We start from the raw sequence: 26,110 nt of genomic DNA, 5'->3' as shown, positions 1-26,110 counted from the left end.
GAAACCATTACTTATCGGCGGGTTGAACTTCCGAGAATAGTCTTGCAGAGCCCTTTTGATGGTTTGTTTATGCTTGTGTATTTGTGTAAATTATATATTTGATCTCTAGACACACAAGCCTCTGCAGCTAAAAATAGATATGAATGAAAGAGAAAGTTGTCAGAGGTATGTGACTAATTAACTTTGTGAACCTTGTTTCAGAAATGAAGTCGAAGGAGCCGAACGTCACTCTGAGAAAATCCTTTAAGTTAGAGAACACTGGACAGCTGGAAATTAACATTCAATCCACTGAAATAAACGGACGTCTCTGTGAGGGATTCGGCTTTAAAGTCCTTAATTGCCAAGAGTTTTCACTAAAACCCAATGCTTCGAAAGAAATCGTCATATTGTAAGTAAACCTATAGCTAGCTGTTTAAAGTTAATAGATAAATATCCCATGAATCACTACAATTGTTTTGTGCTTGCTTTGTTTAATCACTAGTACCTCCAATGACCAACTGAAATGACCAATGTTGACGTGTCTCTTCATCTCTCTCAGGTTCACGCCAGACTTCACAGCCTCCAGGGTGATCCGGGAGTTAAAGTTCATCACCACCGGAGGCTCTTACTTTGTGTTCTCCCTCAACGCCTCTCTGCCCTACCACATGCTGGCCGCCTGTGCTGCTGTCCTCCCCAGACCCAACTGGGAGCTGGAGCTCTATGTCATCATCTCTGTCATCATGAGGTGAGAGGGGGAGCCTCACAAAAAGAACACATTTGAATTCTATGGGTGGATCCCCGCCTAGACCGTGTGTTCCCTAGATTAGTTCAGAGGCCCAGTATCCAGAACTAGGCTCATAGGTTGCACCCCATATATCATGAATTATCTTGGCATATCAGCCTTTCTACATGTTCAAAATACTTTTATTTAGCTACATTTCTTGGACAGATATTTCCCCTGTATCTAAGGCTGTAAGGTTTACTAACGTTGCCTCTATCTGTTGTGCCCAGCTCTATGTTTTTGCTGGTGATTGTAGCGGCCTATCTGGAGGCCCTGGGGATCTGGGAGCCGTTCAAGAGACGCATGTGTTTCGAAACATCCAGCACCTCCATGGAGACAGGGAGGCCCTTTGACCTCAGGGAAATAGTACGACTTCAAAGCGATGCACAGTGAGTTTGTTTTCTGAATGTACGTTTTTGTGTAAACTTTGTCTGACATATGTTGACATTAGTATCTGAAATGGTTTGATGAGTAGATCGGAGATGTTTAGTGTGTAAATATTTTATTCTATAATTACTAACTTCTCAGTATTTTGTCTCCCAGTATGAATGGGTACGGTGGAGAAGCCAACCACAACTCCCTGCGAGGGATGCCAGGCTCTGCCTCCAGGGCTGCTAGCAGGAACACCAGAGGAGGCCACAACCGAGGCTCCACACAACCCCCGATCCCTCCCTCCCAGCCAGGCTCCAAAGTCTCAGACAGCACCCCCTCCTCTGGCCAACAGGCCAGCCGCAAGGCCCGGAGCCCCAAGCAGCCACAGCCAGCTCCAGAGAACCAGCAGCACCCTTCACAGGCTGGTCCTTCAGCCCCAGGAAGAAATCCCCTAGATGGGCCACGCCGGCACAGCTCGGAGGACTCGGACTATGTGAGCCTGGTGGAGACCATGGATAAAGACCTGGACAGACCAGAGTCTGCTGAGGAGGGGGGGAATCAGGATGCAGTTTATGGCAAAGGTACCTACCTGGATATTAGTATTAACCCTGAGAAACATATGCTTTTGTGTTGAGAATTTGGATGGCCCTTAAAATGTGATTACCTGCTTATTTAACAACTGACTCATTCAGGGGTACACAGTACGAACACTCCTATTATTGACAGGATTTGATTCAGTTCACACAGTGTAATGAATCTGTCATCTTCTTCCCCCCCTTCCAGCCAGTGCAGCCAATGGGAAAGTGCAGCAGACCAAAGCCAAGGCCCCGAAGAAGAAGGAAGAGCGGGAGAAGAGGAACAAGGGAAGAGCTCAGGGAGGAGAGGAACTGAGGGAGGACAACGATGACAGCTCCTCCACCACCACAGAGAACTCTAACCCAGACATAATGGAGGACAACAAAGGGAAGAAGAAATATGATACTCCTGAAGCTCACTCAAAGTCCAAGAACAAGAAGCCAGCAGCCATTACAAAGGAGAAGAGCCAAATGGATGCAAAGTCAAGGTGGGGTTTAGTTTATTTTTATTTAACCTTTATTTAATCAGGTACGACCCATTTGAGGTTAAAAACCTATTTTGCGAGGGTGACCTGGCAAGAAGGAAAAACAGGGCAATAGCAACGTGTACATAATATTACCCCAAAAATCCAAAATACACACAAGACAGTGTCAGAAGTTCCAGATACAGCTGAAGATTAGAAAACAACTGCAGCCATCACAAACTGTGTCGTCGATCAGAGTCTGAAGTTGGGTTCCTCTTTGGTTATTCCGGCTTGTACACATTTTTCTCAATGACCCCGATACAAAATTCTGACATGCTCAGCTCTTCGTAAGTTCTGTACATCTTTGGGTTCGGTAGCCTAGGAGTAATCTGACATGTGTGAGAAAGGGACAGCACTCACAAATAAAGCATTCCTTTTGTATTCAGACGTGATTGAGCTTCCAGACATTGACCACTTTATTCCATGTTGCTTTTCCACAGCTCACTGGAGCTTCCATACGTTACCCCACTGGAAAACAAGCGCAAGAGCTTCACTTCCAAGAACATGGTGGTGGTGCAGCAGGCCCTGGCCAGCAGCTCAACAACAACAACCATAACAAGACCCATACCTCCTAAACCAAGAGGTCAGTTACTACCTTTCCAGCTAACTGACCTTTTGACTTTTCTGTTTTCTCACATTGACATGGCAAATGTCTTGTTTGGTTTTTACCTGCCTTTTTTCCCACTGACTTGGGAGACACCTTTTCAGGACTGTGTAGGGTTATGTTTGAGTCTCGTTCCCTCCTCTCAAACCCCAGTGCCTCGTGTGAAGCTGGAAGACTTCCGCCCCTCTCTCCTGGCTAAGTTCCTGTTCAACGAACCGGTGGTGCAGGAGCTGGGGAACAGCAGCGGCTCAGAAGGGGAGAAGGACATCTCTCCTCCCCCGGAGTGGGACTGTGTTCCCCTCCACATAGCACACAATGGTGAGTTATGTAGTGCACTACCACAACCCCCTCATACCTGCTCCAAACCCGTTTCCCCACCTCTTCTAGCATATTAACTCTTTTTAACTTCCTGAATCAAGCATGTATCAATCCAGTCTTTCAAATAAAAGCAAACCAATTGAGTATTGTGATAAAGGCAGCCATATGACATGCATCTCCCCGTTTCCTCTCAGCTGTGGACAGTCTCCAGCAGATCTCCCTGCAGACCATGAACGCTGATCCCTTCCTGAAGAGACCCATCGAAACCCCTCCCCCTCCCTCATCTGATCCTTTCCTGAAGAGACTCATCGAAACCCCTCCCCCTCCCTCATCTGATCCTTTCCTGAAGAGACCCATCAGAACCCCTCCTTCGTCTGATCCCTTCCTAAAGAGAACCATCGGAACCCCTCCTCCTCCTTCGTCTGATCCCTTCCTAAAGAGAACCATCGGAACCCCTCCCCCTCCCTCGTCTGATCCCTTCCTGAAGAGAAACATCGGAACCCCTCCCCCTCCCTCGTCTGGCTTCTCTCTGTATGACTCCTATAGTGGCATGGTCAACACTGCTACCAGGTGAACAAACCTACAACAACAGAGACCTGCACAGCTCTTCATCTTAAACTGATCTAGAAGTCATACAACTATCTGTGTAGTTACCTGTGCCAGAGTGACATGAAACATACACAACCTAAGGTGTGATGAAAAGAAGAATGCCAAAAGAATAACTGCAAAATATATGTAGATCAAGATAAAAAATGTAATCTACATCCAAGAGTGGTTATTTCTAAATACCAAAGTCTTCTTTGTTTCTGTGTGTTTTCCAGCGAAGTGGGTCTGATGTCTACTGCATCAGGCATAAAGAACAAGCTGACCAAGTTGGTCTCCGTACCTGGTCAGAACGGGAACCCTACCTTCGCTGCTGTGGCGGCTGGATTCGACAAAAGCCCAGGTCAGTCAGATGTCCTGTCTCCGACCACTTCTTCCCCCATGTCCCAAATGGACCCCTCGCCCCTTGACTCTAGCCCCTACACTCTCAGCATCTGTGTAAAATTGAGATGATTGGATGTGTCTAAGCAATATGGCCATCTAGCCAATCAAAATCTAATTTTAATTATCACATGCTTTGTCAACAACCGGTGTGGACTAACAGGGAAATGCTTACTTATGGGCCCTTCCAACAACGCAGAGAGAGAGAGAAATAATAGAAACATAAAAAGCGCAATAATAAATACACAATGAGTAACATTAACGTGGCAGTATACACATGGTACCAGTAGTGAGTCCATGTGCAGGGGTACGAGGTAGATATGTACATATAACTAGGAATAAAGTAACCGATAATAAATGGTAGCAGCAGCGTATGTGATTAGTCAAAGTTAGTGCAAAAAGGTTAACTGCAGATCGTCCCGGTAACTATTTAGCAGTCTTGTGGCTTGGAGGTAGAAGCTGTTCAGGGTCCTGTTGGTTCCAGACTTGGTGCATCGGTACTGCTTGCTGTGCGTTAGCAGGGAGAACAGTCTATGACTTGGGTGGGTGGAGTAAACTTTTCTCTGACACCGCCTGGTATAGAGGTCCAGGATGGCAGGGAGCTCGGCCCCAGTGATGTACTGGGCCGTTCTCACTTCCCTCTAGTTCCTTGAGGTTGGATGCAGAGCAGTTTCCATACCAAGCGGTGATGCAGCCAGTAAAGATGCTCTCAATGGTGCAGCTGTAGAACCTTTTGAGGATCTCAGGGCCCATGCCAAATCTTTTCAGCCTTCTGAGGGGAAGAGGTGTAGGCGTGCCCTCTTCTCGACTGTGTTGGTGCGTGTGGACCATGGTAGATCCTTGGTGATGTGGAATTTGACAAATTTCAAATTCTGATATGCACTTCGAAGATTTTTGAATAAGCCAACAAGACGAGTACTGAACAGCAAAATCACTAGCCTATGTCAATGTACTATTCCCCCATAGTAGAAAAGTTGACATTCTATTGGTCAGCTTGTTGAGAAAGAAATGGCCTATTCCATACAGACTCTGTGACAGTTGTGGGACGATAGAGCCCAAATTCATACAAAACAATGTTGCCAAAAGGGCACCGCAATGTGAGAAGAAAATATACGTCAGAAATTTAGAAAGAGAGGAGATCTTATGGATTACTCTGATGCAAGGTAAGACATGCCTCATATGTATTCAAACAATGAAGTATATGTTTTCAAAATGCATACGGCCTTCAGCTCATTGCAAAGTGGTGTGTGACGCGCTGATGAAGCCTGCCTTCTGTTGCCGTTTGAGATGCTGCAGCATCTGACAGATTTTCCTCTCAAAGGTTCTGTATCTGTTTAATGTACGCGTGTGACAAATAAGATGCATAACAAATATACCGTAACACACGGCAATTGAATTCCACAAAATTATGCAAATTAACCTATAGACTGATGATAAGCATGACCAGTCAAATGTATTTAGGCGAAAAGGTTTATTTCACAATGGAATTTTCTTTTTGACACCAGTTTTATCTATAGGCATTAAAAAATATATTGTCCAACAGTCGGCTATTACTGGCTAACGGAAACCCTGACATAGACATAAAAATGGTATCTGCGAGTTAATTTGACTCTGGGGAAGTAGAGAAAGGGCCTCCTTTCCAAAATCCCGAAGTGTCCCTTTAATATTAGAGATCGTGCACCAGCTGTTGTTAACAGACACGCACCTCCAAGGTGGAGTTCATATCACATCTACCTATCCAGTCCTTTTCAGGGGGAAGGGGTTTGGCTAGGGGGTTGATATGGGAGTGAATGAAGAAGCTCAATGTGTCCACTCCTGTAGCTGTTGTGCTAACCTGTTGTTCTCTCCTCCGACCACCAGGGTGCAGTGCAACGAAGGCGGCTGTGGGGAGCAGAGACAGAGATGTCCTCCAACACCTCTCCTCTGTAGAGAGTGATGGATCAGACAGCTCGGGGTTGTGGAGCCCTGTAGGGAACGGCAGGAGACCCAGCCTCAACTCTGTCAACTCCTTCTCAGCCTTCGGACCCAGCAACACCTTCAACCTGTCTGGAGGTAAGCAGTTAGAAAAAGCAGACAGAATAGCTTGTGAAATGCATGAATATGTCTAACTGCGACACAATAACACCTGCACTCTGTACACTCTCTTTCGAGAGAAGATCGCAAGGAACAATGTGTTGTGATCTGTTACATGGTGTAGGTCCCTGAGTCTTTCACGGACATGTGACCGTCCTGGAAAAACATGGCCCTAGACGAGGCTGTTAAATTAACTACACTGAGTGTACAAAACATTAGGAACTTTCCATGACATAGCTTTCACCTGGTCAGTCTATGATCCCTTATTGATGTCACCAGTTAAATCCACTTCAGTCAGTGTAGATGAAGGGGAGGAGATCAGTTAAAGAAGGGATTTTTAAGCCTGGAGACATTAGGACATGGATTGTGTAAGTGTGCCATTGAGGATGAACGGACAAGACAAAAGTTTCACAGTGCCTTCAGAACGTATTCACTACTTGTATTTTTTTCAAATTATGTTCTTACAGCCTGAGTTTAAAATTAATTTAATGGAAAATTTTTTTTGGTCACTGGCCCACACACAATTTCCCATAGTCAGTGGAATTATTTTTCAATAAAAATATTTTAAGTCACAATAAGTTGCATGGACTCACTCTGTGTGCAATAACGGTGTTTAACATTTTTCAATGACTACCTCATCTCTGTACCCCACACAATTAACTGTAAGTTCTGTCAGTTGAGCAGTGAATTGAATATCCCTTTGCGCATGTTGAAGTTATTAATTACACTTTGGATGGTGTATCAATACACCCAGTCACTATAAAGATACAGGTGTCCTTCCTAACTCAGTTGCCGAAGAGGAAGGAAACCCCTCAAGGATTTCGTCATGATGCCAATGGTGACTTTAAAACAGTTACAGAGTTTAATGGCCGTGATAGGAGAAAACTGAGGATGGAAGAGTGAAAAGAAGGAAGCCTGTACAGAAGAAAAAATATTCCAAAACATTTGGCAAAGCAATTACATTTTTGTCCTGAATACAAAGTGTTATTTTTATGGGCAAATCCAATAAAACACATTACCGAGTACCACCATTTTCAAGCATTGTGGCGGCTGCAATGGTTTAATGGGAATGCCTGTAATTGTTAAGGACTCGGGAGTTTTTCAATATCCATTTTTTTTACATAATGGAGGTAAGCACAGGCGATATCCTGAAGGAAAACCAGACACGGGGAGATGAATTCACCTTTCAGCAGGACAATAACCTTAACCACAAGGACACATCTACACTGGAATTGCTTACCAAGAAGACAGTGAATGTTCCTGAGTGGCCGAGTTACAATTTTGACTTAAATCTGCTTGAAAATCTATCAGTATTGAAAATGGTTGTCTAGCAATGATTAACAACCACTTTGACAGAGCTTGAATAATTTTTAAAAAGAATAATAGACAAATATTGTACAATTCAGGTGTGCAATGCTCTTAGAGACGTACCTAGAAAGATTCACAGCTGTAATTGCTGCCTAACGTAATTCTAACTTGTATTGACTCAGGGGTGTGAATACGTATGCATTCATACCCCTGAATGTAAATGTTGTAAATAAATGTTCAGTATATTTGCAAACATTTCTACAAACATTGTCATTATGGGGTAGTGTGATGTCATTATGGGGTAGTGTGTGTAGATGGGTAAGAAAGAAAATACATGTTATATGTTTTAATTCAGGCTGTAACAACAAAATGTGGAATAAGTCAAGGGGTATGAATACTTTCTGAAGGCCCTGTAAGTGCCTTTTCAACAGGGTGTGGTAGTGGTACCCGGACACGGGTTTGAGTGTGTCAAGAACTGCAACGCTGCTGGGGTTTTTCACACTCAACAGTTTCCCCTGTGTGTATCAAGAATGGTCCACCACCCAAAGGACATCCAGCTAAATTGACACAACTGTGGGAAGCATTGGATTCAACATGGGCCAGCACCCCTGTGGAACGCTTTCAACACCATGTAGTCCATGCCCCGACGAATGAAGGCTCTTCCAAAGGCAAAAGGGGATGCAACTCAATATTAGGAAGGTGTTGCTAATGTTTTGTACACTCAGTGTATATGGAAACCAGTTGACGTTTGACTGTGCTGTGTAGTGTTCAGTGGGATGACCTCTGGAAGGAGTGCTATGGAGCCCCAGCAGAGTTGGCCTGAGTTCAGACATACCACCCCGTCCGTCTGGCCAAACGAGTCCCTGCAGCCTCTACAGCCATGGCCCATCCAGCCCAGCTCCAGCTCCCCTGCTACCCCCACCACGGTAAGACCTCTTTCACTGCTCCATACTTATGTAAAATGGCCTGAGTCTCTCCTGACACCCTACAGTATTCCCCATGTAGTGCACTACTTTTGACCAGAGCCACATTGGAACGCGAAAGTATCTATAGCGTAGGATGGCTGTCAGGAGAGACACAGGCAATTTCCCAGGTGAAACAGGGTGTGATTTGGGACGTTTACATGGGCACCAGAAGAGTCTTCCGTGTTGGAGTCACTCTTCATTTAGTTAAATCCTTTTTTTTTTTTATTGTTTCCACACTGAGGTTGGAATAATACTGTGACGATTATGTTAATGTTCTTTTTTTGTGTAAAGCTGTTTGAAAAGAAGGCCTAAAATTTCAGCCTGTTTTGGTAGGAGGGAGTTTTTTTCCTTTCATGATGACATCGCCATGTGGTAAATTAGTTAATAGACCAATAGGAAAGAGTTCTAAACCTTTCTGCCAATAACAGCTCATTTTAAATTTCCCCTCCCCACTCCCAGCTAAATTCTTCCTTGAGAAATTGCTCTTTGCTAAGAAGATATTTAGTCTCTTTGACCATTTTAATTGAAAACAATCACTGTTTAATTGTTACCCAGAAATGATTTGATATTGAGATAAATCTGTCTGCATTGGACCTTTTTATAAGGTCTGTTCCACAAAGACAGACTGTACTAGTAGTCCAGGTCCCTAACGGTCAGCCTCTCTCTCTCCCTCTCCTCTCATCCAGTCCATCCTGGGCAGCAGTAGCATGTGGGGCTCCAGCCCTCCATTCAGCCCCTCCATCTGGTCCACCAGCCCCCCCTCTGACTCCCCCCTACACTCCTTCTCTTCTTCCTCTGCTTCCCCCCTGACCGATCTGATGGGTAGCACTGACAGTGGAACCCCGCTCCCGGCCCCAACAAAGCCCTCCCCCACGCAGCTGAGCCCCTCCTACAACCCCTGGAGCATGTGGAGGCCCACCTTCAGTAGACGAAGCTCGGAGCCCTGGCCCAACCAATCGGACAGCAGCACCGGTTGAAGGGGATGCCACCGCGGTCTCCTCCTACTGATAGACTGAGAAGAAGATGAATGCATTTTCCCCTGTTGAATTTCACCAAATTCCTATTATAATGTACACATTGGATTTCTAAGCAAATTATGTCCTCAGAATTAGTCTGTTTCTATGACGACTTGGCAAACTTATCAACAAAACAATATTAGTAGAAGAATCATAAAAGAAGAATCCTTATCAGACTGACATAATATGGTTAAATGCAGCTGTTTTTTTTTTCAAATACATCCTCGGTAATGTTTTTGATAGCAGTGACGGACCTAAGTGCAATCAGGAACAATCTGAGAAATAATATTCTGTTCATTATTTAGTACTGCTGTTTTGGCATTACATTAGAGTTACTTATTGGAATCCAGCACAGTGTTTAAGCCTTATCATCGCTCCATTAGAGATTATTATTTAAGGGTTACAATCAGTTAAGACTGGCAGTAAAGGGATTTTTTTGGTGAAAAGTCATTTTCATGACTGCTGTGTCAAGTCGATGCCAGTGGCATCAGAAGACCATGACTTTACGTTTCTATGCCATTGCAAGCCTGAACACATTTTGTTTTATTTTGTCGAACAACATTCATGGCCAATATTGGCGAGAGATGCTTTTTAAGTTATTTTAATTACCATGCTAAGTTTTAAAGTCTGTTAAAAGAGAGGGTTTTCATTTACTTTTTAAACAGTTTGAAAAATGTTGGTGGATACAAAGCTTCCCCTCTTTCTGACATGTTGGTAATGTGGGACATTTGTCACAGCTTCCATATAAAACATATGAGACAGTTATCATGGTGTTAAATGTGCTTCATTTGGTATTATTTATGTATGCCTTTTAATCATTTTTAACTCCTGTTATCTAATCAATGCTACTTGAGTCAATAGCTAAGGGCGTCATGTAGCCTAGCGGTTAAGAGCATTCGGCCAGTAATCCGCAAGCCAACTACGTGAAAAATCTGTCTGCGCCCTTGAGCAAGGCACTTAAACCTAATTTGCTCCTGTAAATCAATTTAAGAGCATCTGTTAAATGACTGAAATGTAAATGTCTAACCTCCATTCCTCTGCTCCTACCTCTCTTCCAAGCTCACCTTTTTGAGTTGTCTCAGGTCTGCTCCACTAGGTGGCAGCACAGCGCTAGAATAGAATAATAATAATAATATACTACAGAATAGACAGGTTGCGTTAAAGGCAGCTTGTATCTGGTGGAAGTCGGTGCCTGATCAAGGTTGTAATCATTAGTTCAAACAGGTCTATACAAGGGCTTCTATTGGTCAAATTCGGGTATGTTTATCACCGTTTTTGTTCCGTTTAAGAAACATTTTTCAACAATCGGTGGAATGAATACACAGTTCACTTTTCATAGCAACCACATACAAACAGCATCATCACTTTTCTTGTTGTATAATTCCTACTTGAATCTACACTCTCCTCCTCTCACCTTTACCCTTCGCTTGTGGACTTCAGTGCAGCTGTCTGACCAGGTGGATTTTTTTCTTCTTCTCCCAAGCCCAACCTTTTTTCCACGCAACCACTACACAGCCTACATCGTTGTCAATTTCAACCTATTCGCAAACATAGTCAACATGGCTACTATAACTAATGCGTTAGTAAACCAGCAGTGTACAGCAAGCAGTTTAGCAGTTACACGGACGGGCCCTCTTAGCGATACATTTATAAAACTGAAAGCTTACCTTGACTTGGAAGAGTTCCAGTGTTGGATAGCCTTAGCCAGCTAGCTAACATTAGCATTCCTCTCTGTTTGAGTAGGCTAAATTAGCTCGCTGCATTAGCTAAGTGAAAAAAAATACAATGACAATAGCTAGCTCTCTGCTGCCTATCCTTAATTTAGGAAACACATTATTCAAAGCTATTGTCTTTCCCTCTGTCAACTACTTACATTTTATGCACTGCAGTGCTAACTAGCTGTAGTTTATGCTTTCAGTACTACATTAATTATCTGAACCTTTGATTGGTTGGACAACATGTCAGTTCATGCTGCAAGAGCTCTGAATAGGTTGGAGGACATCCTCTGGAAGTTGTCATATTACTGTGTAAGTCTATGGAAGGGGGTGAGAACCATGAGCCTCCTAGGTATTGAAGTCAATGTACCCAGAGGAGGACAGAAGCTAGCTGTCCTCCGGCTACACCATGGTGCTACCCTACAGAGTGCTGTTGAGGCTACTGTAGACCTTCATTGCAAAACGATGTGTTTTATTCAATTATTTGGTGACGTGAATATATTTACTATAGTTTAATCTAAAAAGGTTTACTTTTTATATCTTTAACTATTTATATTTTCTGAAATTCACCGAGTAGGATGGTCCTCCCCTTCCTCTGAGGAGCCTCCACTGCTTGTATCATATTACTCTGACAAGGCACCTGATATGATGCTTACCCATGCAGAATCAGATCTACTGTGTAGTGTATAAAACAAGTTCCCCGCAATGGGTGTTGCCTAATTCTCTTAGTATCTCTTACGATTGGGGACTGTTTTATTAACAGTACGGCAAGATAAATCCAGAGTGATTCTCTATAGAACTGATGACAAGACGTCAGGGTTCTAGGTGGACTGAGGGCTATAGAGAATGTCTATTTACATGTCCTCTGTCTAGAGAATAATCCAGATATCAGTGACTAACATACCAGGTATTATAAACTGGATGGTTCGAGCACTGAATGCTGATAGGCTGACAGCTGTGGTATATCAGACCGTATACCATGGATATGACAAAACATTTATTTTTAGTGCTCTAATAACGTTGGTAACCAGTTTATGATAGCAGTAAGGCACCTTGGGGGTTTGTGGTATATATGGCCGTGTTGCGTCGTGCTTAAGAACAGTCCTTAGCCGTGGTATATTGGCCATATTGGCCATATACCACACCCCTCGTCCCTTATTGCTTAATTATCTCCACTATTAAGTCATTTCTTTTAGTGTTCATCCATTCCATACATCGCCACACGTTCTTTCAGCTGCCATTTTATCCATAATGTACTGAACTCGGCAAAAAAAGAAATGTCCCTTTTTCAGGACCCTGTCTTTCAAAGATAATTCGTAAAAATCCAAATAACTTCACAGATCTTCATTGTAAAGCGTTTAAACATGGTTTCCCATGTTTGTTTTAATAAACAATAAACAATTAATGAACATGCACCTGTGGAACGGTCGTTAAGACACTAACAGCTTACAGACGGTAGGCAATTAAGGTCACAGTTATGAAAACTTAGGGCACTACTACAGAGGCCTTTCTACTGACTCATCTGCGTGAACATGCCATAGGACTGCAGATGTGGCCAGGGCAATAAATTGCCATGTCTGCACTGTGAGACGCCTAAGACAGCGCTACAGGGAGACAGGATGGACAGCTGATCATCCTCGCAGTGGCAGACCACGTGTAACAACACCTGCACAGGATCGGTACATCCGAACATCACACCTGTGGGTGGGACAAGTACAGGAAGACAGGAATGTCAGTGTTCTGCCATGGCCAGCGAAGAGCCCGGATCTCAATCCCATTGAGCACGTCTGGGAGCTGTTGGATCAGACGGTGAGCACTAGGGCCATTCCCCCCAGAAATATCCAGGAACTTGCAGGTGCCTACCCTACTGAACACAACCTTGTTCCTGCTCCATCACAGGAGCGATGGCTGCTGACAATAGATACGCTTTGGGAGATGACCTCATCGTGGCTGTGTGTGGAGGACATGGCTATGATGCAGTGGGGGACAAACATGGCTATGATGCAGTGGAGGATTATTTTGCTGGTTCAGAAATGGTGCTCTGAATCATATCCAGCCTTATGAACTGGGTGGTTAGAGCCCTGAATGCTGATTGGCTGAAAGCTGTGGAATATCAGACAGTATACCACGGGTATGAGCATACCATCATGCATCCCACTGCTGGCTTGCTTCTGAAGCTAAGCAGCGTTTGTATTGGTCGGTCCTTGGATGGGAGACCGCATACTGCTGGAAGTGGTCAGATCGAGGCACCCTTTCCTCTGGTCTAAAAAAATATCCCAATTCCCCAGGGCAGTGATTGGGGACATTGCCCTGTGTAGGGTCGTCTTTTGGATGGGATGTTAAATGGGTGTCCTGACTCTGTGGTCACTGAAGATCCCATGGCACTATTCATAAGAGTAGGGGTGTTAACCCTGGTGTCCTGGCTAAATTCCCAATCTGGCTCTCATACTGTCATGGTCACTTAATCATCCCCAGTTTACAATTGGCTAATTCATCTCCTCTCCCCTGTAACTATTCCCCAGGTCGTTGCTGTAAATGAGAATGTGTTCTCAGTCAATTTAGCGGGTAAAATATAGGTTAAATAAATAAAAAACATTTATTTTGCTGCTCTAATTACGTTAGCAATAAGGCACCTCAGGAATTTGATATATGGGCAATATACCACGGTAAGGGTATGCGTCACACATAAGAACAGCCACTAGCCATGATATATTGGCCATCTACCACACCCCTCTGGCTTTATTGCTAAATTATACAACAGATACAATATACTATGGAGGATCTGATGCTGTTCTTCTGGAAGGCTGTGTCTGCATCCCAAATGGCACCCGATTCCCTATATAGTGCACTATTGCCCAGAGCCCTATATAGTGCACTATTGCCCAGAGCCCTATATAGTACACTATTGCCCAGAGCCCTATATAGTGCACTATTGCCCAGAGCCCTATATAGTACACTATTGCCCAGAGCCCTATATAGTGCACTATTGCCCAGAGCCCTATATAGTGCACTATTGACCAGAGCCCTATATAGTACACTATTGACCAGAGCCCTATATAGTACACTATTGACCAGAGCCCTATATAGTACACTATTGACCAGAGCCCTATATAGTACACTATTGACCAGAGCCCTATATAGTACACTATTGACCAGAGCCCTATATAGTACACTATTGACCAGAGCCCTATATAGTGCACTATTGACCAGAGCCCTATATAGTACACTATTGACCAGAGCCCTATATAGTGCACTATTGACCAGAGCCCTATATAGTACACTATTGACCAGAGCCCTATATAGTACACTATTGACCAGAGCCCTATATAGTACACTATTGACCAGAGCCCTATATAGTACACTATTGACCAGAGCCCTATATAGTACACTATTGACCAGAGCCCTATATAGTACACTATTGACCAGAGCCCTATATTGTACACTATTGCCCAGAGCCCTATAGTGTACACTATAGACCAGAGCCCTATATAGTACACTATTGCCCAGAGCCCTATATTGTACACTATTGACCAGAGCCCTATATAGTGCACTATTGACCAGAGCCCTATATTGTACACTACTGGCCAGGCTCTATATAGTACACTATTGCCCAGAGCCCTATATTGTACACTATTGACCAGAGCCCTATATAGTGCACTATTGACGAGAGCCTTATATAGTGCACTATTGACCAGAGCCCTATATTGTACACTATTGGCCAGAGCCCTATATAGTGCACTATTGACCAGAGCCCTATATTGTACACTATTGACCAGAGCCCTATATTGTACACTATTGACCAGAGCCCTATATTGTACACTATTGACCAGAGCCCAATATAGTACACTATTGACCAGAGCCCTATATAGTACACTATTGACCAGAGCCCTAGGTAGGGAATAGGATATGTGCCGTTTGGGACGCACAGAATAAGTGATTATTGAACCCAACAGAAGGTTACCTATGCTGTGCTATTAGGTAACACGCTCGTTAGCCTGATACGGGGATGGTAATTGTCTTGGCTTTATCAATCACCCGTCCTGTTAGCCATGAAGGTCATGACTGTCAGGCAGTGAAGGCATCGTGGTGGCTGCTGCATTGTGCTGCTGCTCCATGTCATTCAGTACGACTCATAATAATGTCTGGAACGGAGCGAATCGAACCATCCGTTTGATGTATTTGATACCATTCCACCTATTCCGCTCCAGCCTTTACCATAAGCCCGTCTTCCTAATTAAGGTGCTACCAACCTGTGATGTAATTACCCGTTCTGTTCCTTTGTAGTGCTGCTGACTGTCGGGTTTGAGCTAGAATCTGTGCGAGTGAGAGTGTGAGGGTGAGGGTGGGTACTGAATATTCAGGGACATGCAGCTATAGTAAGTCGTGACTGCCTTGGAAGTCAGTGTACAGTGCTATACATTGTACTTTGAGAGAGGCTCTGAGAGACTATGTCTCCGAGAGAGGAGCTCTCTGAGAGAGGAGCTGTATGTCTCAGAGAGGAGCTGTATGTCTCAGAGAGGAGCTGTATGATGTCTCAGAGAGGAGCTCTCTGAGGAGCTCTCAGAGAGAGGAGCTGTACAGTATGTCTCTGAGAGAGGAACTGTCAGAGAGGAGCTGTACAGTATGTCTCAGAGAGGAACTGTCAGAGAGGAGCTGTACAGTATGTCTCAGAGAGGAACTGTCAGAGAGGAGCTGTACAGTATGTCTCAGAGAGGAACTGTCAGAGAGGAGCTGTACAGTATGTCTCAGAGAGGAACTGTCAGAGAGGAGCTGTACAGTATGTCTCAGAGAGGAACTGTCAGAGAGGAGCTCTCAGAGAGGAGCTGTACAGTATGTCTCAGAGAGGAACTGTCAGAGAGGAGCTCTCAGAGAGGAGCTGTACAGTATGTCTCAGAGAGGAACTGTCAGAGAGGAGCTCTCAGAGAGGAGCTGTACAGTATGTCTCAGAGAGGAACTGTCAGAGAGGAGCTCTCAGAGAGGAGCTGTACAGTATGTCTCTGAGAGGAACTGTCAGAGAGGAGCTGTACAGTATGTCTCTGAGAGGAACTGTCAGAGAGGAGCTCTCTGAGAGAGGGGCTCTCTGAGGAGCTGTACAGTATGTCTCTGAGAGAGGAGCTGTATGTCTCTGAGGAGCTGTACACTATGTCTCAGAGAGGAGCTGTACAGTATGTCTTTGAGAGAGGATCTGTACAGTATGTCTCAGAGAGGAGCTGTATGTCTCAGAGAGGAGCTGTACACTATGTCTCTGAGAGAGGAGCTGTACAGTATGTATTTGAGAGAGGAGCTGTACAGTATGTCTTTGAGAGAGGAGCTGTATGTCTCTGAGAGAGGAGCTGTATGTCTCTGAGAGAGGAGCTGTATGTCTCTGAGAGAGGAGCTGTACAGTATGTATTTGAGAGAGGAGCTGTACAGTATGTCTTTGAGAGAGGAGCTGTATGTCTCTGAGAGAGGAGCTGTATGTCTCTGAGAGAGGAGCTGTATGTCTCTGAGAGAGGAGCTGTACAGTATGTCTCTGAGAGAGGAGCTGTATGTCTTTGAGAGAGGAGCTGTACATTATGTCTCAGAGAGGAGCTGTATGTCTCTGAGAGAGGAGCTGTATGTCTCTGAGAGAGGAGCTGTATGTCTCTGAGAGAGGAGCTGTACAGTATGTCTCTGAGAGAGGAGCTGTATGTCTTTGAGAGAGGAGCTGTACATTATGTCTCAGAGAGGAGCTGTATGTCTCTGAGAGAGGAGCTGTATGTCTCTGAGAGAGGAGCTGTATGTCTCTGAGAGAGGAGCTGTACAGTATGTCTCTGAGAGAGGAGCTGTATGTCTCTGAGAGAGGAGCTGTATGTCTCTGAGAGAGGAGCTGTATGTCTCTGAGAGAGGAGCTGTACAGTATGTCTCTGAGAGAGGAGCTGTATGTCTTTGAGAGAGGAGCTGTACATTATGTCTCAGAGAGGAGCTGTATGTCTCTGAGAGAGGAGCTGTACAGTATGTCTCTGAGAGAGGAGCTGTATGTCTTTGAGAGAGGAGCTGTACATTATGTCTCAGAGAGGAGCTGTACAGTATATCTCTGAGAGAGGAGCTGTATGTCTCAGAGAGGAGCTGTACAGTATGTCTCTGAGAGAGGAGCTGTATGTCTTTGAGAGAGGAGCTGTACATTATGTCTCAGAGAGGAGCTGTACAGTATATCTCTGAGAGAGGAGCTGTATGTCTCAGAGAGGAGCTGTACAGTATGTCTCTGAGAGATGAGCTGTATGTCTTTGAGAGAGGAGCTGTACAGTATGTCTCTGAGAGAGGAGCTGTATGTCTTTGAGAGAGGAGCTGTACAGTATGTCTCTGAGAGAGGAGCTGTACGTCTTTGAGAGAGGAGCTGTATGTCTCTGAGGAGCTGTACACTATGTCTCAGAGAGGAGCTGTACAGTATATCTCTGAGAGAGGAGCTGTATGTCTCAGAGAGGAGCTGTACAGTATGTCTCTGAGAGAGGAGCTGTATGTCTTTGAGAGAGGAGCTGTATGTCTTTGAGAGAGGAGCTGTACAGTATGTCTCTGAGAGAGGAGCTGTATGTCTTTGAGAGAGGAGCTGTACAGTATGTCTCTGAGAGAGGAGCTGTATGTCTCTGAGAGAGGAGCTGTATGTCTCTGAGGGGCTGTAGGTCTGGAAGCACTGGTGCGTCTTATCTCGATGGTGAGTCACTGTGTCTGAGAGTGCTGCTTACACCGCTGCTGTGAATACTAAACAGTCCTGCCTGCACCTCTCTCCTCTACCCTGCCTGCACCTCTCTCCTCTACCCTGCCTGCACCTATCTCCTCTACCCTGCCAGCACCTCTCTCCTCTACCCTGCCTGCACCTCTCTCCTCTACCCTGCCTGCACCTCTCTCCTCTACCCTGCCTGCACCTCTCTCCTCTACCCTGCCTGCATCTCTCTCCTCTACCCTGCCTGCACCTCTCTCCTCTACCCTGCCTGCACCTCTCTCCTCTACCCTGCCAGCACCTCTCTCCTCTACCCTGCCAGCACCTCTCTCCTCTTCCCTGCCTGCACCTCTCTCCTCTACCCTGCCTGCACCTCTCTCCTCTACCCTGCCAGCACCTCTCTCCTCTACCCTGCCAGCACCTCTCTCCTCTACCCTGCCTGCACCTCTCTCCTCTTCCCTGCCTGCCCTGTGTAATCACTCTGTGGATGGGATGCATCCTTCCTTCTCTACCTCTTTTGTTGATGCGTTCAGAGATCGGACATGACCGGATTGTTTAAATAAAGCTATGCACCAGGATTCAGGAGGATTTTTGATTTCATCCATCAGAGATTATTACAAAGGGAGAAAGACATTATTACAAAGGGAGAAAGACATTATTAAAAAGGGAGAAAGACATTATTACAAAGGGAGAAAGACATTATTACAAAGGGAGAAAGACATTATTACAAAGGGAGAAAGACATTATTACAAAGGGAGAAAGACATTATTACAAAGGGAGAAAGACATTATTACAAAGGGAGAAAGACATTATTACAAAGGGAGAAAGACATTATTACAAAGGGAGAAAGACATTATTACAGCTCATATAGGATCCTTACTCAGCCATGGTTTATCCCACATAGATTCTCTCTCGTCCTCAAGTCCCCCTCTTTCACTCCTTCAACTCAGCCTCTCATTCAACTAGCAGACAGAGAGTTCATGGCAACACTCCCGTGGCTGTGGAGTTAATCTCAGTTAATAGCTGGAAACAGATGGTGGCAGCACCAGCCCACTCAATGTACATTTCATAAACGTCAAGAGACTGCAGCCTTTGTGGAAAGGAAGGACTTGTGTTCAAAGAAACTCCTTGGTATATATATATATATATATATAGAGAGAGAGAGAAAAACAAAAAAAACTGGGTATTTAATCATGTTGGAGACTAAAAAGCTTTTTAACTCTGCCTCCCTTGGGAGACTGTTGTGGTTTAAATTCTCCCATCTTGCATGTTCAGTAAATAGCCTGAATCCATCTGTCCTTAACTTGGAGATTGTTATCTTAAAGCAAGCAAACCGCTTTTAATGGTGGTTAGCAGTATAGAGTTTAAATGTTAATGATGAACGGCACAAGATTAGTAGAGTAATAGAATCCATGAACATACTGTAGTTCCTAGCATGACCTGTTACTACGGACAGACTACAATCATGTTGATAGATAACTGATCATCTGTGCTATTCATATAGTGGTGCATTCCTCTCATTGTCGTTCCACGGTTGACTAAATGTGCTGTGTTGTGATGGATTTATCAGCACTATATCTACTTAGTCAAGCTTGACGTGAAAAGTGCTGATTGTAGTGGAAGTCCTTCCAGGTATCATGTAAGGTGGTGGCCATACAGTAGCAGTTAAATAGTTGGATGGGAAGTTAAACTGAATAATTATTACTCATATTTTATTGGATACAGCAGGTTGTGAATGACCCACTTTGAGTGATGCTTAAATATAGAAGTTCCTGATAATCAAAGCGTTAAGGAAGGGTATCTGAGTTCCGTAGACCATGTAGATCTGAACATAATGAACCAGGGGCAGCGCTACCTCACGTACCATCTTTCTCTAGACACGTCGGAGGTCATCAAGTCTTAAAGGAGCATCCATCCTCTTTGCTGTTTCATCAACACTGCTCATTACAAGTCAAGGTCAAAAAGCTCTCTCTCTCTCACTCACTCACTCACTCACTCACTCACTCACTCACTCACTCACTCACTCACTCACTCACTCACTCACTCACTCACTCACTCACATTACTGGTGAGGGTTCTGGATCCAACACCTATGGTAGTGTTAGGGGAATCATGCCTAGAACATATTTCCATGGAATCTGCTGAGGTGAGGTCGGCTTACAGCTGGGAAAGCAGGGAAGTGTGACCTTCGGGTGACCTCTACTTCCCTTAACTGTACTGAATGATCTATGAGAGGTGCAGAGTCGACTAGCACAAGGCACTGACGGACCAATCAGAGGTCATATTTGTAATTTACCTGTCTGAGTTTTCAGCACACTGTTCCTGAAAGAGGACTCGGGACAGGTCCCGGATCTGTGAGATCACATCAGAGCCATGTTCTCTCTTCTCTCTCCTTGTTGAAGGACTGACAGTTGCGTTCAGCCCGGAGGTTGTGTGTTTCAAGAATTCTGCGAGAGAGAGAGGAAGAGAGGTAGGCTACTGGCATCAGCATTTTCCTGCGACATTGCAGTGACTTTGCAGTACGGTTACACTACACTAGCCAGAGCAGGAAACTAGCCAGAGCAGGAAACTAGCCAGAGCAGGAAACTAGCCAGAGCAGGAAACTAGCCAGAGCAGGAAACTAGCCAGAGCAGGAAAAGCAAAGTGCTGCCCCAAAGCTTTTGCTGTGAAATCAGTGTGATTATGAGCCGTCAGAAACAATACATCTAAAGGAAGTGCTGAGTCATCACATGTGTTTGAGACAATGCAGTCTTGTATGTGTGTCTGTACTGTTAACATGTGTGTGTGTGTGTGTGTCTGTACTGTTAACACGTGTGTGTGTGTGTGTGTGTGTGTGTCTGTACTGTTAACACGTGTGTGTGTGTGTGTGTGTGTGTGTGTGTGTGTGTGTGTGTGTGTGTGTGTGTGTGTGTGTGTATGTGTGTGTGTGTGTGTCTGTACTGTTAACACGTGTGTGTGTGTGTGTGTGTGTGTGTGTGTGTGTGTGTGTGTGTGTGTGTGTGTGTGTGTGTGTCTGTACTGTTAACACGTGTGTGTGTGTGTGTGTGTGTGTGTGTGTGTGTGTGTGTGTGTGTGTGTGTGTGTGTGTGTGTGTCTGTACTGTTAACACGTGTGTGTGTGTGTGTGTGTGTGTCTGTACTGTTAACACGTGTGTGTGTGTGTGTGTGTGTGTGTGTGTGTGTGTGTGTGTGTGTGTGTGTGTGTGTGTGTGTGTGTGTGTCTGTACTGTTAACACGTGTGTGTGTGTGTGTGTGTGTGTGTGTGTGTGTGTGTGTGTGTGTGTGTCTGTACTGTTAACACGTGTGTGTGTGTGTGTGTGTGTGTGTGTGTGTGTGTGTGCTGGAAATATATTAGAGGAATTTGAACGTATCACAGGCTCCTTTTTCTGACTGTGTTCTTATAGTTCTCTGTTAGTTGATCCTGTGTTCTTATAGTTCTCTGTTAGTTGGTCCTGTGTTCTTATAGTTCTCTGTTAGTTGGTCCTGTGTTCTTATAGTTCTGTTAGTTGGTCCTGTGTTCTTATAGTTCTGTTAGTTGGTCCTGTGTTCTTATAGTTCTGTTAGTTGGTCCTGTGTTCTTATAGCTCTCTGTTAGTTGATCCTGTGTTCTTATAGCTCTCTGTTAGTTGGTCCTGTGTTCTTATAGTTCTCTGTTAGTTGGTCCTGTGTTCTTATAGTTCTCTGTTAGTTGATCCTGTGTTCTTATAGTTCTCTGTTAGTTGGTCCTGTGTTCTTATAGTTCTCTGTTAGTTGGTCCTGTGTTCTTATAGTTCTCTGTTAGTTGGTCCTGTGTTCTTATAATTCTCTGTTAGTTGGTCCTGTGTTCTTATAGTTCTCTGTTAGTTGGTCCTGTGTTCTTATAGTTCTCTGTTAGTTGATCCTGTGTTCTTATAGTTCTCTGTTAGTTGGTCCTGTGTTCTTATAGTTCTCTGTTAGTTGATCCTGTGTTCTTATAGTTCTCTGTTAGTTGATCCTGTGTTCTTATAGTTCTCTGTTAGTTGGTCCTGTGTTCTTATAGTTCTTTGTTAGTTGATCCTGTGTTCTTATAGTTCTCTGTTAGTTGGTCCTGTGTTCTTATAGTTCTCTGTTAGTTGGTCCTGTGTTCTTATAGTTCTCTGTTAGTTGGTCCTGTGTTCTTATAGTTCTCTGTTAGTTGGTCCTGTGTTCTTATAGTTCTCTGTTAGTTGGTCCTGTGTTCTTATAGTTCTCTGTTAGTTGGTCCTGTGTTCTTATAGTTCTCTGTTAGTTGGTCCTGTGTTCTTATAGTTCTCTGTTAGTTGGTCCTGTGTTCTTATAGTTCTCTGTTAGTTGGTCCTGTGTTCTTATAGTTCTCTGTTAGTTGGTCCTGTGTTCTTATAGTTCTCTGTTAGTTGGTCCTGTGTTCTTATAGTTCTCTGTTAGTTGGTCCTGTGTTCTTATAGTTCTGTTAGTTGGTCCTGTGTTCTTATAGTTCTGTTAGTTGGTCCTGTGTTCTTATAGCTCTCTGTTAGTTGATCCTGTGTTCTTATAGCTCTCTGTTAGTTGGTCCTGTGTTCTTATAGTTCTCTGTTAGTTGGTCCTGTGTTCTTATAGTTCTCTGTTAGTTGATCCTGTGTTCTTATAGTTCTCTGTTAGTTGGTCCTGTGTTCTTATAGTTCTCTGTTAGTTGGTCCTGTGTTCTTATAGTTCTCTGTTAGTTGGTCCTGTGTTCTTATAGTTCTCTGTTAGTTGGTCCTGTGTTCTTATAGTTCTCTGTTAGTTGATCCTGAGTTCTTATAGTTCTCTGTTAGTTGGTCCTGTGTTCTTATAGTTCTCTGTTAGTTGATCCTGTGTTCTTATAGTTCTCTGTTAGTTGGTCCTGTGTTCTTATAGTTCTCTGTTAGTTGATCCTGTGTTCTTATAGTTCTCTGTTAGTTGGTCCTGTGTTCTTATAGTTCTCTGTTAGTTGGTCCTGTGTTCTTATAGTTCTCTGTTAGTTGATCCTGTGTTCTTATAGTTCTCTGTTAGTTGGTCCTGTGTTCTTATAGTTCTCTGTTAGTTGGTCCTGTGTTCTTATAGTTCTCTGTTAGTTGGTCCTGTGTTCTTATAGTTCTCTGTTAGTTGGTCCTGTGTTCTTATAGTTCTCTGTTAGTTGATCCTGTGTTCTTATAGTTCTCTGTTAGTTGGTCCTGTGTTCTTATAGTTCTGTTAGTTGATCCTGTGTTCTTATAGTTCTCTGTTAGTTGGTCCTGTGTTCTTATAGTTCTCTGTTAGTTGGTCCTGTGTTCTTATAGTTCTCTGTTAGTTAGTCCTGTGTTCTTATAGTTCTCTGTTAGTTGGTCCTGTGTTCTTATAGTTCTCTGTTAGTTGGTCCTGTGTTCTTATAGTTCTCTGTTAGTTGGTCCTGTGTTCTTATAGTTCTCTGTTAGTTGGTCCTGTGTTCTTATAGTTCTCTGTTAGTTGGTCCTGTGTTCTTATAGTTCTCTGTTAGTTGGTCCTGTGTTCTTATAGTTCTCTGTTAGTTGGTCCTGTGTTCTTATAGTTCTCTGTTAGTTGGTCCTGTGTTCTTATAGTTCTCTGTTAGTTGGTCCTGTGTTCTTATAGTTCTCTGTTAGTTGGTCCTGTGTTCTTATAGTTCTGTTAGTTGATCCTGTGTTCTTATAGTTCTCTGTTAGTTGGTCCTGTGTTCTTATAGTTCTGTTAGTTGATCCTGTGTTCTTATAGTTCTCTGTTAGTTGGTCCTGTGTTCTTATAGTTCTGTTAGTTGATCCTGTGTTCTTATAGTTCTCTGTTAGTTGGTCCTGTGTTCTTATAGTTCTCTGTTAGTTGGTCCTGTGTTCTTATAGTTCTGTTAGTTGATCCTGTGTTCTTATAGTTCTCTGTTAGTTGGTCCTGTGTTCTTATAGTTCTCTGTTAGTTGGTCCTGTGTTCTTATAGTTCTCTGTTAGTTGGTCCTGTGTTCTTATAGTTCTGTTAGTTGGTCTTGTGTTCTTATAGTTCTGTTAGTTGATCCTGTGTTCTTATAGTTCTCTGTTAGTTGGTCCTGTGTTCTTATAGTTCTCTGTTAGTTGGTCCTGTGTTCTTATAGTTCTCTGTTAGTTAGTCCTGTGTTCTTATAGCTCTCTGTTAGTTGGTCCTGTGTTCTTATAGTTCTCTGTTAGTTGGTCCTGTGTTCTTATAGTTCTCTGTTAGTTGGTCCTGTGTTCTTATAGTTCTCTGTTAGTTGGTCCTGTGTTCTTATAGTTCTGTTTGTTGGTCCTGTGTTCTTATAGCTCTCTGTTAGTTGGTCCTGTGTTCTTATAGCTCTCTGTTAGTTGGTCCTGTGTTCTTATAGCTCTCTGTTAGTTGGTCCTGTGTTCTTATAGCTCTCTGTTAGTTGGTCCTGTGTTCTTATAGTTCTCTGTTAGTTGGTCCTGTGTTCTTATAGTTCTCTGTTAGTTGGTCCTGTGTTCTTATAGTTCTCTGTTAGTTGGCCCTGTGTTCTTATAGTTCTGTTTGTTGGTCCTGTGTTCTTATCAGCGGTGTAAAGTACTTAAGTAAAAATACTTTAAAGTACTACTTAAGTAGTTTTGGGGGTATCTGTACTCTACTATTGATATGTTTGACAACTTTTACATTTACTTCATGAAATTCGTAAAGAAAATAATGTACTTTTTATTCCATACATTTTCCCTGACTCACAAAAGTACTCGTTACATTTTGAATGCTTAGCAGGACAGGAAAATGGTCCAATTCATGCACTTATCAAGAGAACATCCCTACTGCTTCTGATCTGGCGGACTCACTAAACACAAATGGTTTGTTTGTGAATTATTATGTGTGTACCCCTGGCTATCAATACATTTTAAAAACAAGAAAATTTAGATTTATACTTTTGCTTTTTGGATACTTAATTATATTTCAAACCAAATATTGTTAGACTTTTACTCAAGTAGTATTTTACTGGGTGACTTTCACTTTTACTTGAGTCATTTTCTACTTTACTTTTACTCAAGTATGACAATTGAGTACTTTTCCACCTCGCTATTTATTGGTCCTGTGTTCTTATAGCTCTCTGTTAATTGGTCGTGGGATCCCACTATATATAATATGATGCGAGGGTGATTTTCATACTCTGATGCATACAAGACATTAGAGATGTTCTCATTATGTTCGCTCCCAATCAACAGCACAGAATACCGTAGTTAAGTCACTACTGGCCCAGAATATCCTATTGTTATTCTGTGTGTGTGTGTGTGTGCCGATGTGCGTCACTCACGTGCTAAAGCCACAGCGTTTTTTTGACCCACGTCCCCTTCGGATTGTTCCAAATCCCTGGGACCTGATCCCCCCGCCTCAGAGCATACCACGAGGCCAGCGACCTGTGAAATCCCAAATCCATTGTAAAGCTATGACCCCGAGACACTGAGGAGACAGGACAGTGTGTGTTTGTGGAGTGTGTAGTGTGTGTGTGCTAAACACATGACCCCGTCCTGCCAGGCCGCCACCCATCTGTTCTCTTCTGATGAGATCTGTCTCCTATGAACTTTAAAGCTACAGCAGCTGGGTAGTGTCTGTCACAGTGCAGTGGAGGGCAAGGTACTCTCACTCACTCACTCACTCACTCACACACGGGTCACTGGGGTCATATATGTGTATATTATGGGCTGTCATTGAGCTGTTTAGTAGAAACGTCTAGAGGCTGTGATAATGTTGGATTTTGTAATAATTATGATCATTTTAATAATTGCTGCTGCATTACTTGAACTATAGATCCATAGATTAGTGTCTGGGACACAATCATCGTCTGTTCAAAGCTATTGCTTATCAGCTAAAGAAATACCAAACTTGAAGTAGAAAATTTAAATTGAAGGCCGGTATGTTTTTGCGAGCTTCTAGATGCAAAGCTTTGGAGAGGTCTAAGAAAGATATCTTTACCTTGCTATTCTTGTTGTAGTTGGTCATCAGAAAGATGGAGCAGAACTCAGCACCTCAACTCAACAAAGTTTTGGTGAAAAGTTGAAGAGCTACACAGTGCTTCCACTTCTGCCCAGCGGGTGTATTTGACTCACACAGCTCCTCAGCAGAGTTTATTTATAGAAGGTCTCAGTGGCTGGGTACCATCTCTGTCTGGAGAGGATGAGGTAAGTGCTCTACTCTTCCCTGATATCCAGCTTGACCTGTGGGGGTGTGTGGCAGTACACTGAATGCTTCAGCATGTGTTTGGTGCTCCTCATATTCTGTGGGATGGATGAGTAGTCTGTTTGTTTAAGGGCTGTTCACTT

At 43.6% G+C, this 26,110-nt stretch overlaps 1 protein-coding gene across 2 annotated transcripts in view; it reads left to right on the top strand.

The window, feature by feature from the left end:
* The window catches only part of LOC109890337 (transmembrane protein 131), a 30,608-nt gene extending 20,344 nt beyond the window's left edge, over positions 1-10,264 (top strand). Inside the window, exons 24-35 of one of the 2 annotated variants that reach the window (XM_031792950.1) lie at positions 202-388; positions 539-724; positions 991-1,149; positions 1,304-1,713; positions 1,916-2,195; positions 2,672-2,814; positions 2,989-3,153; positions 3,348-3,723; positions 3,975-4,099; positions 5,998-6,189; positions 8,284-8,444; positions 9,170-10,264. In XM_031792950.1, coding sequence (XP_031648810.1) covers positions 202-388; positions 539-724; positions 991-1,149; positions 1,304-1,713; positions 1,916-2,195; positions 2,672-2,814; positions 2,989-3,153; positions 3,348-3,723; positions 3,975-4,099; positions 5,998-6,189; positions 8,284-8,444; positions 9,170-9,460 — 2,675 coding nt within the window. In that variant the 3' untranslated portion in view covers positions 9,461-10,264. The remainder of the gene's footprint in view (positions 1-201; positions 389-538; positions 725-990; positions 1,150-1,303; positions 1,714-1,915; positions 2,196-2,671; positions 2,815-2,988; positions 3,154-3,347; positions 3,724-3,974; positions 4,100-5,997; positions 6,190-8,283; positions 8,445-9,169) is intronic. The other variant, XM_031792951.1, reaches the window with a different exon arrangement.
* The last annotated feature ends 15,846 nt before the right edge of the window (positions 10,265-26,110 follow it).

This window comes from Oncorhynchus kisutch, linkage group LG16 (assembly GCF_002021735.2).
Source record: "Oncorhynchus kisutch isolate 150728-3 linkage group LG16, Okis_V2, whole genome shotgun sequence".
Lineage (NCBI taxonomy): Eukaryota > Metazoa > Chordata > Actinopteri > Salmoniformes > Salmonidae > Oncorhynchus > Oncorhynchus kisutch.
Note: the sequence above shows the minus strand (reverse complement) of the source record. Positions and strands in the feature narration are given on the sequence as shown.